Source organism: Zingiber officinale, chromosome 7A, assembly GCF_018446385.1.
Source record: "Zingiber officinale cultivar Zhangliang chromosome 7A, Zo_v1.1, whole genome shotgun sequence".
Lineage (NCBI taxonomy): Eukaryota > Viridiplantae > Streptophyta > Magnoliopsida > Zingiberales > Zingiberaceae > Zingiber > Zingiber officinale.
Genome location: NC_055998.1, coordinates 141,193,087 through 141,207,680, shown reverse-complemented (window position 1 = coordinate 141,207,680; position 14,594 = coordinate 141,193,087). Strand labels below are relative to the sequence as shown.

The following is a 14,594-nucleotide window of genomic DNA, read 5'->3' as shown; positions in this document are numbered from 1 at the left end:
AAATGATTACAAGCAATTTGAAAAGTAAAGAATACTAATGACTTTGTAGGATGAAATCTTTAACAGAGTCGTCGTTAGAGTTTTTGGGCGTCGTAGAGGCTTTATCGGAGCAGCGCACAGAAGCAGAAGTTGCTTAGAATTTTGTGTTTGATGCACTACTAGAAGAGGGCAATTATAAGTCGTTGAAGGCGTCTTTAACCTCCTTAAAGGGTTAGTGGAAAAACATAGTAAATTGGTTCAAGCCATAGCACAAATTTTAATCCATTCACTTATTACTTCAGCACTTAAATATATAAATTTTATTTTATAACTTATTACTTCATCGATTATATATTATGACATAAAATATCAGATAAAATCAGAAATGAGACCCATATTTTTGAACCTACGAAGTCTAAAATTATATTTACTATATCAAATTTATTATCGAAGTTGATTATCATATATTACTTCGTAATTATTAATTGTCGAAGTAAACAGTGGTGAAATCTATTTCCCATTTTCACATAGTGAACCCCAACTGTCTTCTAGTACTATCGAATATTGTTATCTCCTGCTTAAATCTTGAGTCGGTTGAATGCATTACAACAGCTATGATTTCATAGCTCATACAAGCTGATTTAACTAACTAATTGTTGTAGCAATTATTAAATTATAGCGGTTATAACTGTAGCTATGAAATCGTAACTACTATAACATAATTTTGTATATAATAATTGTAGTAGTTATGAAATTATATCTGTTACAATTATTGTTGTTGTAGCAGCTATAATTTCATAGTTACAATAGTTAATTATAATTGCTATGAAACTGTAACTGCTATAATATAGACTGTTAGGCGTAATATAATGTAATTAATATTATTTTACTATGTTTGGTGAAAGAATTGTATACTATGTATATAATCTTTGATTACAATGGTAATTATATTCTTTTATTTAGTGTTCATTATTTTTTATAAGTAATATAATTAGTATTATTATAAAATGATAACATATCCTATAACCTTTGTCGGTGGCGGTTGGCGGCCACGACCGACTGTGGTCATGGCGCCTTCGCCGGTGGCAAACGGTCGGTGGTAGTGGGCGACGGCGCCAACCGATGGCAGGCGATCGATGACAGTGGGCGACGACGCTGACCAACGACGGCTGGTGTAAGAAATGAACTAGATATATAATTGACATATTAAATCTTAAGATTGTAATGTAATTACATAATATTAGTTTTGTAATCTAGATTACAATTTTTTTATATATAATTTACATTATATTATATTACATTTGTTTAAAATTGTACCAAATAAAATAATTATTATTATAATATAATTTTTATTATATTAGAAAGCTAATTACCCTTCATCAAATACAGCTGTAGATGATAAATTATGTCAGGATTTAATGCGTGGGTTAGAAATGAATAATATACCAAGAATATTTGTGTCATTTTATGGATTTTATGGAGAGTTGGTGAGGTGAGACGTTCAAATATATATATAATTAATTAAATGGATATAGTTGAACAGTAATATTTATGAATATAAATTATGATTTATTCCTAAATAAAATTACCAAAAGGAAATTTTATTAAATTTATAAATAAATAAATTTTTAAAAAATAATAAATTTATGATATTGTAATAACAACTGCTTAACTCAGCACAAACAATAAATTTCATGGTCTGACTCGCCCTAGTCACACCGATCCTGGCCTGACTTGAACGAGTCGGAAACCACGACTCACCCCAACTCGCCCGAGTCACACCGATTCCGCGAACCCTTATTTCTCTCACGATTTGTGGACTTGGGGTCCATCTTCCCTTTCGCCGCCGGCGATGTACGAAGCCCAGGTTTCCATCTCCCTCTTCCTCGTCCTCGCCTCCATCACCGCCGCGCCCGTGGCGGGGGCGGCGGCCACCGCCCTTGGCCTCGACACCTTTCTGGCCAGCGAGTACCGCCGCGACCCCTCCGCCTCCGCCGACTCATTCGCCGCCCTTCCCGCCTCCCTCAAACGCTCGATCGCCGCCACTCTTCCGCCCTCCGACCATGCTGCCCTCGTTTCGGATCTCCTTTCTTACCGGATCCCCGTCCCTGTCTACGTGAAGCTCGTGGGCAGCTTCTCCTCCGCCGCGCCCGATCTCCTCCGGTCCTTCGCCGCGGCGGCCGTCGCCTCCGATCGGTACAACGTTATCGGTGCCTCCCCGCACCATCTCGCCGTCGGGCACACCCTTCACCTGGATCCCTCTCAGTCGACTCTCGGATCGAAGATATCGGACGCGATCCGGTCTCAGATCGAATCCTCCACTTTGCCGCTGTATCGATCGGCCTTTCTCTCCGTTCCCTACTCCACGGTCGACCAGATCATAGAGCAGGATTTTCAGAAAGAGAATTCGAATTCTGCGCCAGGGTTCTACATCTATTTGCTCAATCTCGGCACTCAATCCAAACCCTATGCCTATTCCGTCGATTCCAGGGATTCCTCTATCGCCTTCACCAAGTGCTTGGGAACTCTGTGGACTGGGAAAGAAAGGTATGTGTGGATCGACCTCGCTGCAGGACCAGTAGACTACGGCCCGGCTATATCTGGCGAAGGCGTGATTTCCCGAAGTGAATTCCATCCTCTGGCCTCCGGCCATGGACGGCCGAAGTCCGAAAGGAATCTCCTTTCAGATCTCTCCTCTCTGGTCCTCAGCGCATACAAAGCTCTGCTAGTTCCTTCTCTGAGAATTCCAGTCTTCTACGAGAATTCCCTCCTGATCCAATTCATCCATGTTCATGGAGCTGATCCAGTCAAGGATGGCCTCGACTGGAGCCTCATTCAACAGACGCTGAAAGAAAGTGAACTCGCATACAAGGAACAATCTTTGGAGTTCAAATCATACAGTGTAAGATTCTCAGATTGCCCAATTTGCTCTTTTGCAATCAGCCGATCAATGAGTTCATACACTTCGCGCTTCCTGTTTGAAAATTACACCCTCATTGTGAGCGAGTATCTGGACTCAAAACGCCTGCATCAGATACTTTCAGACTCAGTGGAAGAACTGCACCGTGCTGTGCAAATCCCAGAGGAAGATTATGGCAAGGTCCTTCCAGTATATGTTTTCGATTTGGATTACGATAAGCTCCTTTTGCTCGATCGGTACCACCAGTCGGTTGCATTTAGAAACATGGTCATTGCTGTGAGGACCAAGAGCTCACAAACAGTGAGCGACTACAGCTGCAACGGCCGGCATGTGATTACCCAGACGCGTAACCTAGACCGTTCGGTCATCGGTTCTGTGCTTCAGAGTATGTGGGGAGTTTCGCCTACCCACCAGTCATGGAGCTCACAGCACAACACCACCATGGTCGACTACACTTGGAGTGTTGGCCAAACTCCATTTGGGCCCTTTTCGGACTCTCTATCGCTGTCGTTTGCTCAGAGAGACGCAGCGCGGAGAAATGTTCTTCTCACCGCATTGAATTACACGATCACAAGTGCCATCGATGTATTGCAATCCATGGCTGCACATGGTGGAGATAGGAAGCTTCTCAAGGATAATAAGCATGTAGCGTTTGTTCAGAGGTGGAATTTGCTCAAGTACAAGTTGGAAAAGGTTGTTTCTGCTATCTCCCAGTTTGATTTCGAGAAAGCCATGTACTTCGTGCGGTCTTCCGATCACGATCTATACGCTATACACACACTAGTTTATGAGGCATCACAAAAGCTGGAGGCTTCCCTTGTGTGTTTCAAGGATCCACCATTCCCATGGGTATCACTCTCTCTGTTTGGTGTGTTCCTTCTCGGTTTCTCTTATGTTTATGCGAAGAAGGACAAGGTGTTTAGGAGCAAGAGAAAACAATTTTGACAATGGCCTTTGAGTTTTGCAATAACTATAACATCTTCATTGCATATTTATTCTCTGAGGTTGTTTCTGAAGCCAATCTCTTGCTTGCTCGCTATGTTGTATCTGTTATGAATCTCTTTTTGAGCACCCTTTTTTTGTTTGCGACTGCTGTGCATGAATCAATTTGCATAATTGGGATCTGAACATGCAAAAGTCTCTGCTGAATTTGTGTAGGATAAACACATAAATGCAAACTATGCTTCTCTTCAGAATCTCAAGGATATTTAGGAAAAGACTCGTGTAGCATATGTTGAACAATAACAACTGAGTTTTTTTTTTTCCAGATGGGATCGATTATATAGATCTTGCAATGACTATTTTCTATTATATTATTATTTATATTTAAATAAATTTTATTTTATTTTATTGTTTTCCTGGTGTAATATACATATTATCATAATTTTTTAGTACATATTTGAACTATCTTAAACATAATTAATTTTGCTTAATAGATGTAATCGTTATTTTTTTTATATAATTTTTTTATTTCTTATTTATTTATTTTAATATTCTTGTCTTTTATGACTTTTATTTTCTTATCCAATAATAGAGAAGTTATTAAATTGTTGGAAAGTGTTGTAGGTTTGTGTGTCATATGAATGTTATTCAAAGGATTGTCAACGGAGAAGTAATTTGAACAAATGACATTAAGATGGCATTTAGTTTAGGAAATTAGGAATGAGTGAATAGATTTATTCCTAAATATTGTATTTAATTGATAGAAATGAAGTTAAAATTTTAGAATGAAGTCTAAAATTAGTATTGATGAAATTTGTCTCCTTCATTCAGTTTTATTCAATTTTGATAGAAATGAGAATGAAAATAAGAATTAAATTTTAGACGGGAATATTTTTAATATATTTATTCAATTTTACTTTCTTATTATTTTCTCTTTTCTCATCCACTTTCATCATACTATACTCATTCCATAATACTATAATTTCCATTCTCATTTTCGATTCTTAATAAAGAAACAAATGCCACCTAAATGTGGCAAAAACGGCAGACCAAATGATTTTGAAGCAACTTAAGAGAAGACGAAGTAAATTCTAATTATTATTAGACTGAAGCAGTAGTTTAAATATCTTGTACAAATTTTCAGTAAAATTACTTTTTCTAACATCTGTTAACAGGCGTGATACCAGATTTAAAATCATGATCAACACAAATAATATTTTCTTCGTATGCTTCATTATCTTTCTCCATGTCAAAATAGTTCATACCAGTTAAAGACAACTTTCGATTTAAGAAAGTTGCACTATAAGAAAGTAGAATAAACCTCAATCGGATCTCAGATGTCTCATTGTAAGAAAGTTACAGTAAAATATAAAGTGTCGAAAAAACTTTTATTTGGATGCCAAGTGTTTTCCTTGTGAGAAAGTTGCACGAAAGACAGAATGTTGATTTCAGAAGTATGAATATAATTTGGAGAAAACATGAACAAGAGATGCTAAAAAAATGTAAAACAAATTCTATAAATTTGATTGTAGAGCATGATGACTAAAACCTCATGAACTATCGTACCTGGGAGTTCAGATCACATGGAACTAATTTATGATTACACTGCTAAGTTCTAGGAGAGATACAAATACTATAAATCTCCAGAAACATCAACACATCATCTCCGCTATTAAGACTCATAAGTTCGATGTTTCTAGGCTGGCGGGGCATTCTCTGCCTTGTCAGTGTCCATTGGCTCAGCAGCCGCTGCCAGGGGTTCTTGACTACCGTCATCAGACATGGGCTCCGCCGATGCATCCTCATCCTCTCCTTCGTTGTGTGGCTCAGAGGTTTGAGATTGCTCGCCCTGTGTTGGAGTCGGAGGGGTCTGAGGTTTTGGTGGAGCAGGCCGTGGCTTTGTCATTATCGGCTTGCAAAACCTGTCAATCATTTGTAAATCCAACAAATTAAAAAATTGTTGCACGATAGTGAGACTGTATTGGAGTAGCTGAGTTAACATCCCAAAACCGGATCTAATTCCTATTTAAATAGTCAGATTTTACCTGTCCAAAGACTCTGCCTTTCTTTTGATATCGGCGGAGAGAAGAATAGGATTGGCATGTTTGGGCAAGGCATTCTGCTGCTGCTGTTTCTCCCGCAGCCATGCTTCTGCTTCGCCACACTCACTAACCACCTGCAGAACATGCATCAGCATTACTTTATCAACTCCTTTTTCAAATTGAACATCGGAAGTAGGAAGTGTAGCAGTGAGAAAAAGGTTACCTTCTGCTTCTCTGCTAGATCAATGTGGTCAAACTTGGGATCGTTCGACAAAGCTGCTGCTCTGAAACTATTGATGCAATAAGCAAGTTGATCAACTGCTGGACCTCTGTCTGTCCACTCCCTGTACCGCTCCTCTATCGGATTACCTTGCTGCATTGCAAAAAATGCCATCAGATTGTTTACACTCGATCTACAAGGTCAAACGCAAATGTTTTACCTTTTGAAGTTCCTCGAGTTTAGCAACATATACACCTTTAGTTTCATCTTCACCATCTTCATAGAGCCAATCCTCAACTTCCTGAAGCTTTGCAACAAGCTCATCTTTCTCTGGTGATGTTACAAATGCCTCATACTTATCATAAAGCTGAACATGGATAGCTGTTAGAATCTTAACGAAAGGACTGGGGGTATATCCAACAATCATAGTAAGAAAGATATATTACCTTGTTCCGCATGTCATACACATATGCCTCAACGGCATTTTTCTTGTCTTTTGTTTCCTCCATTACTCTATCCTGAAGTGCCATTTCAAACTCCTTTTCGGCCGCCTTCTGCAATTCATCAGCTGACAGCCCACCGTAGACTGTCTCAGCAACAGGAATATTGGTTTTCTTAACTTTCTTTTTGGTAGCTTCAACCTGGGATATATAAACATTACCAATATAATTAAACACCGAACTTAGATCAATCAAAAAAGTAAAGCTTAGCAGTATCACTTCTAAGCAGAAATAGGCACCGAAATAGAAGAAGACATGGTTAATAGACATAAAAAGGAATAAAGCATAGGATTTCAATACTAAACCTGAATATCATTTACCTTGTGATTGATCTAACCAGTCAACAACAAAGGTACAGCATGCCCAAAGAAAATGAATATCGACAAAATAGTCTTTTTATAAGAAAAAACTAAATATAGCACTGCCTGTACTGATTTTCTGAACATATCAATTTTCGCCAACATTATTATGAAAAACTGAGAATATAGTTTCATATTATTACCATTTTGGACTTGATGGAGACACACAGTTTCATCCTATTCCCATTTTGGACTTGATGGGGTCATAACTCCAACTCAATCTCAGACCGTTCTGAACTCGAACCAGCTAGTAAATTCCAATTCAGACCAATCAGGCAACCTACTCATCCAACTCAGATTCCTACCAACAGGCCACTCAACTTCATTATGAGATTTCTTACTAGATTTGGTACAAGGTCACAACAATAGGTACGTTATCAACAAAATCACCATGAATCATGTCCAGCCAATCCAAAGCCACCATGTAGCAACAGGATTATTCTTGTCCAGGCCAAGGCGTCAGCCTATCTGGCATTAGATGCAATGGCCAAACAAACATTAAATGCCCTCTTGGTGGCAAAAGGCAAATACGCTCACCCCCAACGCTCTCGCCAACCCGTCCCAGGCCAACAAGGAGGAGAAAAATCACAAACAACTACTAGCCTTTGGAATAGTGATTAACACATAAAGGAGGTATTTATCTCGGCTTTGCCGAGATTCGAACCCCAGACCTCATGGTGGCAACACCTCATGCGCTAGCCACTAGAACCATCCGAGGGAACAACATTAAATGCTCTCTTGGACCATATAATGGGGGTTACAAATGTAGGTGGCAGCTTTGCTACAATAGGGCAAAGGGTTAATTCCTAATGGACACATGCGGGAAAAAAAACTCTCCCACTCTCTAGCCACTTGGCGATCGGCAATAAATCGACTCCATAATTTACCTCCCTTGACATAACCTCAGGACGGACTTTGATGGGCATCTGGGGTGAACGTAATCACCTTTTGCTACAAAGGGATTACAAATATGACCACAAACATCAAATCAGCAAAACACTCAAGCGATGCATTGCAGCCCTATAAATTGCAACACTCAGCAAAACACCAAATTGCCACGTTAAGAGCTTTGACTCACAAATCTGGTGCACTCACTTTAACTTAATTATCAAATTATAACCTCATCAGGCCCTTTCATGACTGTACCCTTGTAGGTTGTCCATTTTCATCCTCAAATAACCTGACTTAGCCTAACTTTGTGACTGACACCCAATCCATGACCCACACTCGAAAGTGTTAAACTCTCCAATAGAGATAACACCTTAATAGAGAAGTAGAACAACAATTAGGAATGATTTAGGCTTGTGCCACACCTCAAAGGAATTGGCAAGAAATAATATTCATTTCAATTTATTTTTTAAAATTCTCATAAACTTGACAGCAAATATGCCCAAGGAATTCCATCCAACTTCTTGTGCATGCGATCTTTCTCAGAACTACATATCTGCATATGAATATGCATTTGCAATGTTTTACCAAATAGCATACATCTGCATATGCCGATTGAATTCACATACATTAACCTTCAATAATGCAACTAAGCAAAGAACCTACTAGTTGCACCAAGCTTCATAGCTTCAGGAGTACACTATTGGAAATCCAGACTGAATGATAAAGTGAATATTTAATGGTTTAATACCAAAAGATAATGCGCTTAAAGATTAGTGAGAATAGTATAGATTGATGTGTGTGCACATGTAAATAACGGATAGAAACATGGAAGATCATACAGTCTGTGACTAATGCTAGATTGATGTGTGTTTCCACAACAACATGCATATAAACAGAATGCCTATATAATATGATGATCATGTTTTTTAGTAAACCCATCTTTTGTTTTGCAAGGGTTAGGATATAACATATTGAATAAATGTTAATAGCGGCAACCAGAAAAAACCACAGGAGAGCCAGCTTAAACAAGTCTCCTAAATTTTCCTTGGTTAATCTACGAAGGGTATATTAAGTGTCTCCACTACCAAACATCATGGGCCAGGCTACTAAAGGTTTATAACCTAAACTGCTGAAGTGCCAAACAAATTGCTATAATAAGAAAACAACATGTTAAAAGAGAGACAACATGCATGCAGCTGAGAAATTAAGAATTTACAAACCTTTTTGTCAGTTTCCATCTCTATGGGCTTCTCCTTGGACTCTGGCTCTCCATTGTCAATCCCACCGGAAGTCTTTGCATCTTCCATGTTTACATCAGTTTCAGTTTTTGAGGAATCAGTTACTCCATCTGTATCCATTTTTGCAGATTCCTTAGACGGTTCTTCAGCCAAGACTGGGATTTCAACTTCCTCCAACTGTAGAACCAAGTTTAATTATGGTAACAATGAGGTTGTTACAATAAAATTGAAATTAATGTACTTACGGTGGCTGAGTCAACTGAAACAATTCCATGCAGATTTAAGCGTACTTTCACTTTCACCTTAGCCCGCTCTCCAGTGCTCGACTGGAACTGTCCAATCTGCAAAGAAGGTTTAGAATTGTTAAAAGCGGCAAAGATTTAAACACTTTTGGCAATATCAAGCTAGCCCTGCCTCATGTTTACAAGATTGAAACAAATAAAATTATCTCCGAAGAAATTTTGGAACTTAAACTCTTAAAATAATAACTTTATTTCACAAAAAAAGTCACTGCATGTTTGTAATATCATGTCAAGAAAATGATTACCGTGTAAGTGCTAATCTTTGCAGGAACTTGTGCATCACCTGCATCTGCATATACAACATCAACAGAAAATGTACCACACCGAAAGAATGTAAGAGCTTTGACACTGGGGATTGGGTTCCCTTTTGGAAAAACAACTGTAGACTGCTGGTTTTCTATTCCACCATTCTGTGTGTCAGTAGCGGATCCTTTCCATGTTAAGGCTATTGAGAAAGGGAAGCTATCATGAACCTGTATAAATCAATTTTACAAAGTTTGTATGCACAAATCAATAATAGCAATAACATTGGGCGGAAAAAAAAAATGATTAGAATATGGGTTAACCTAAATAAAATATACATTTGCATCCTAAATCCATCCTGGCAAGTTAGATGGCCTAATTTAATCAAACTTTATGCCAGTACAATAGTAGCACGTAGTTTTATAAATCAAAATAAAGATGCAAATAGATTTAGTACCTGAAATTCCCGCACTTTGAATGTGGGGCTTAGAATGGCACATTCAAGGGCACAACCGCGAGCAACACATTCACTTGCATTCATAGTTCGCCTAGGCTCTTTACCAAAGAAATCTGTCAAAATCTTGATAATAGCTGGAACACGAGAGCCTGATCCAACAACTTCAACAGAGTGAATATTCTCCTGACTCAACCCAGCTTCGGCAAGGGCTTTCTCCAATGGTCCTTTGACACGCTCCAAGATGGGAATGCTTATCTGCTCAAACTCTTCTCTTTTGATAAAACCCCTCACGTCCTTTTCATCCATCAGACACTCAATGTTTAGTGGAGCCTCAGGGTTTGCGCTGAGAACCTTCTTTAGCTTCTCACATGCTGCTCGGAGTCTGATACAGGCCCTGGCATTCTGATACACATCAATTTTGTACTCATCCTTGAACTTAGCAGCAAAGTGCTTAAAAAGAACTTCATCGAAATCTCTCCCACCAAGAGACTGATCATAAGAATGAGCCAATATCTTCAGTTGCCCCTTCTTGTACCCAGCCACGCACACCTGCATGCTTGCATGCCCCACATCAACAAAAGCCACATTGATTTGATCATTCTCTGGCAAATCTGTCTTATAAATACCATAAGCCAATGCAGTTGCAGTTGTCTCATGGAACAGGCGGAGAGGGCGCAAGCCAGCTATTGTAGAAGCATCTAACATCGCTCTCCTCTGTAAATCATTGAAGTAGACTGGAATACCAATGCAACAATCAACAACTGCTGCATTTAGATTGTTCTCTGCAATGCTCTTCAGGTTAGAAAGAATCATTGCAAGAACTTGGGTCGGAGTAAACGCCCTCACTTCACCTAAATAGTTTGCATGAATCAACGGAAACCCATCAAGTCCTTCAGTGACCTTAAACGGGAAGGACTGGATATCTCTCTGTACCTCAGGGTCCGAAAACTTCCGACCCAAAAGACGCTTGATCTGTGAGATGGAATTCTTAGGGTTCATAGTAGACGATGCTGCACCTGCAGTCCCGATAAAACGCTGTTTCTCGCCGAAGCAGACAATGGCAGGGGTCTCACGCTTTGATTCATCATTCAGAACCACATCGATCCCGCGTTGCCTTGCCACCGCAACAATGCCGCTCTCGTTCCCAACATCAAATCCCACAACGCTCATTTTCGATATCTACTATACCCAGAGATCTGCGATCAAAGAAGCGAGTTTCAGTTAGGCGGATCTCAAAAATGCGAAAAAAAAAACACATTTGTGGTTAAGAAAAATAGATCTTACAGTTACACTACGACGCTAATATAATAATCTAACAACAAGTCCGATCAAACAGGACGCCCTATGTGATCTAAGGTTTCGACCTACAGAGATTGGTCAAACAACAGAACAAACAACAGAGAAGAGGTAAAGAATTAAGGATTTGGCACGGAGAAACGCAGAATTCGGATCGTACCAACAGGAAACCGCAGAACGGCGCGAAGCGGCTGCTGAACCTCGCTGGATCGAGATATTCTTCCTGGTCGTCACCGGAGCCGATGAAATTTCCCTCGCGCAGAAGCAAAGGCGAGAGGGATGATCGCATATAAGCGCGCACTAGGGTGAGGCGCTCGCTCTTTCTAGAACCATCCTCTCCGTGAGGCTTAGCAATACAGGCTCGCAGGAAGAGCAACCGATTATGACCGTCGATCGACACACGTCACGCTTGATCTGCGGTCAGGATTGGCAAGTTGACACGGCCAAGTTTTCGCAATCGTCGGCCGAGCACGACAACACGTGGCGCGCGGTGGGCCGGGGAGGGGTAGTTTGGACCGGACCTGCTGCTCGCTTTCGGCGGACTGAACCGGAAATGCTTCCAGAAGGATCCTTTGGCTGAATCGCTGATGCTATTGGAACGCGTTGCAAATTACCCAAGTGTCACCTGTTCCATTATTGGCAATGGGAAGATGTTTTTGGTGGTGTGTACCGGGTACAAAGAGAACTCCGGCTTTGACTTCGAACTCGAGGACAGCAACACGTAGACGTGTTTTTATTGGTTAGTTTAATTATTTTATATTTTTAGAAAATTAGAAGAGAGAGGGTATTAGAAGGTGTGAGAATCAAGTAGATGCTGCCGGAGTCGGTTACCGATGGACCCAATTAAACAGGGTAGAATCAACTCGTATGGGATTGGGCCGATTCTGATTCAACTTTAAAAATTACCGTGAACTTGAATTGTGCGGTTCAATTGTGTTTGTTTTTTTTTTAATTATTAGGTCGGATTTTAGGTGTGGTCGATGGGGGGAGCAGTGAAGATGGTGTGGCTGCTAACCTTTAAAAAAAAAAAATTAATTAAGTTGAGTAACTAGTTGGGTGATCAATTTAATTCTATAGAAGTTTTTTATCGATCAATAGGATAAATCAGGAAGCACTAGCGGTGAGCGGCCCAGAAGTCCAACATCCCTTAGTTGTAAATCCCATTTAGAGGAAAAAAATTTCTACATATACGTCATAATTGGGAATCTAACTTGTAAGTACCTCATGATGGTTTTGATATGATCAACCAAGTCAAATTAGGTCATGTTGTATTTTAACCCTTTGTATCTAAGTATGCAGGAACTTAAAGACATAGGAAGTCGAGCAAAAGACGTATCTAGCGAGAATGATGGCACAGGAGAGAGTCGATCGGCTCGGTGCGTCCGAAAGACGAGGTGCTGCGGAAGAGAAGAAGGACAAGAACAAGGACACAAACACAAACAAGAGACTAACCCAGAAAAGGCACAAGAACCTAAAGGCGATGTACGACGAAACTTCATTATAATCAGAAAACGAGGCTTATGCGGACTAATGTTAATGCAAGTCACCAAGAAGAAGAGGACGAAGCAAGCTCTTTTGTAATGAGCATCGATGAAGGGAGAGCAACATCTGAAGAGAGCAGTTCTACAGGGGGAGTGTCAGATGATGAAATCAACAAGGTAAGTCAAGTACGATCATTATCGCCTGATAAACTAATTAAATTTATAAAAATTCTGACTAAAACGTCATATAAAATTGAAAATAAGAAACTATTAGAGGATTTTGAAAAACTCAAAATAGGAAATAAAAATTTAAAACAACAAATACAAAATTTGGAAAATTTTGCATGCTCAACTTTTATTCCTTCAAATTTTAAAAATAATTCAGAACTTAACTGATATTTCAAGTATCATAAGGGTCAAATTAAAAGAATATCACAAAAGTATGTTCATAGAAAGTTTCTAGTTGATATGGTACGAAGGAATCTGGTTTGGGTTCCAAAATCATGTTTAAATTAAAATTATCTTTTTTTGCATGTTTTAATTATTTTTAAAGTTATACCTAGGGTTTTCAGAAAAAAAAAATATTTAATTTTTTTAAGAGGCTTTGTCTAAAAGTGATTGTTGTTCTAATAATCAAGAAGACATAATATTTCGTCATAGTCTAGAGCGAATTACTGAAATGAATGTTTAATTAAGTAACTGTTAAGCGTTTAACTATTATAAAATTATCTAATGCTTTCGAATAAATTGTTTTGTAAAATTTATTTTTCTGTGAAACTATATTATCTTCTCTATCTAAGAAAATTTCCCTAAAATTTTTTTTATCGTTGGTGAAATTTCTATTAATTATTTGTCCAAATGCAAAATTCTAACATTAAATTTTTTGAAAATTTAATTTTTGAATTTTTTTTTCTGCAAAGTTACTAGCTATTATACATTCTCAGAAAATATTTCAAGATTTTTCGAGGTTAATAACTATTTTTAACTTCTTGATTATGCCGAAAAGAATTTATTTCTACTTAAAATTGGAAAAATCAACTTAAAACTTCTTGATTTTTTTACTATGTTTTAACCCTTAGACTCTATTTCAAGTTATTTTGGACTACTACATTTTAATGTGATCAAAGAGGGAAAATTAGTGAAGTCTAGGAGGAGGTAGAATTTTTTTTACATATTTTGTACTTACAAAATTCATTACCTTACTATTATTTTTATTTGGTTTACCCTGATTTAACTTGGGTTGCTCATATCAAAAAGGGAGAGATTGTAAATACCTTATGGTGGTTTTGATATGATTAATAAGTCAAGTTAGGTTATGTTATGTTTTAACCATTATGTCTAAGTGTGCAGGAATTTAGGAGCACAAGAAATCGAGCGAAAGACATAGCAAGCGATAAGAACGGCACAGGAGAGAGTCGACGGACTTGGTGTATCCGAGGGACGAGGTGCTACGGAAGAGTACACTGGTAGATAAGAGGGAAGCGCGTGACTTTTCTGAGGGATGAGAAGACGAAGTGGAAGGTTGCTCGAGAAGTTCGAAAGATAGGTTCAGGTGATCCCTATTCTAGATGGCCAAAATCACCCAAGAGACCGGAGTCGAAACGGAAGATCCGAAGGAAAAGTCAACCTATGTCGACTATGCTCCGGGCGCCTGGACTCCGAGCGCCCGGATCACTTGGGTGCCTCGCCTCGGGGGAGCAAGAAATGCATAGTTCAAGCGCCCG

At 39.0% G+C, this 14,594-nt stretch overlaps 2 protein-coding genes across 2 annotated transcripts; one reads left to right on the top strand and one right to left on the bottom strand.

Annotated features, from left to right (window-relative positions):
• Window positions 1-1,766: 1,766 nt before the first annotated feature.
• On the top strand, window positions 1,767-4,027 carry LOC122002968. Its single transcript, XM_042558377.1, has one exon. The coding sequence runs from the start codon at window positions 1,832-1,834 to the stop codon at window positions 3,842-3,844; it is 2,013 nt and encodes a 670-aa protein (XP_042414311.1). The 5' UTR covers window positions 1,767-1,831; the 3' UTR covers window positions 3,845-4,027.
• A 1,307-nt stretch (window positions 4,028-5,334) lies between these two features.
• LOC122002967 (heat shock 70 kDa protein 15-like) lies at window positions 5,335-11,717 on the bottom strand. The gene is made up of 10 exons (XM_042558376.1): window positions 11,550-11,717; window positions 10,094-11,289; window positions 9,639-9,866; window positions 9,337-9,432; window positions 9,074-9,268; window positions 6,550-6,744; window positions 6,324-6,470; window positions 6,107-6,256; window positions 5,887-6,017; window positions 5,335-5,763 (listed from the first exon to the last, which is right to left on the bottom strand). The coding sequence occupies exons 2-10, from the start codon at window positions 11,261-11,263 to the stop codon at window positions 5,538-5,540; spliced, it is 2,538 nt and encodes an 845-aa protein (XP_042414310.1). The 5' UTR covers window positions 11,264-11,289; window positions 11,550-11,717; the 3' UTR covers window positions 5,335-5,537.
• Window positions 11,718-14,594: the final 2,877 nt, after the last annotated feature.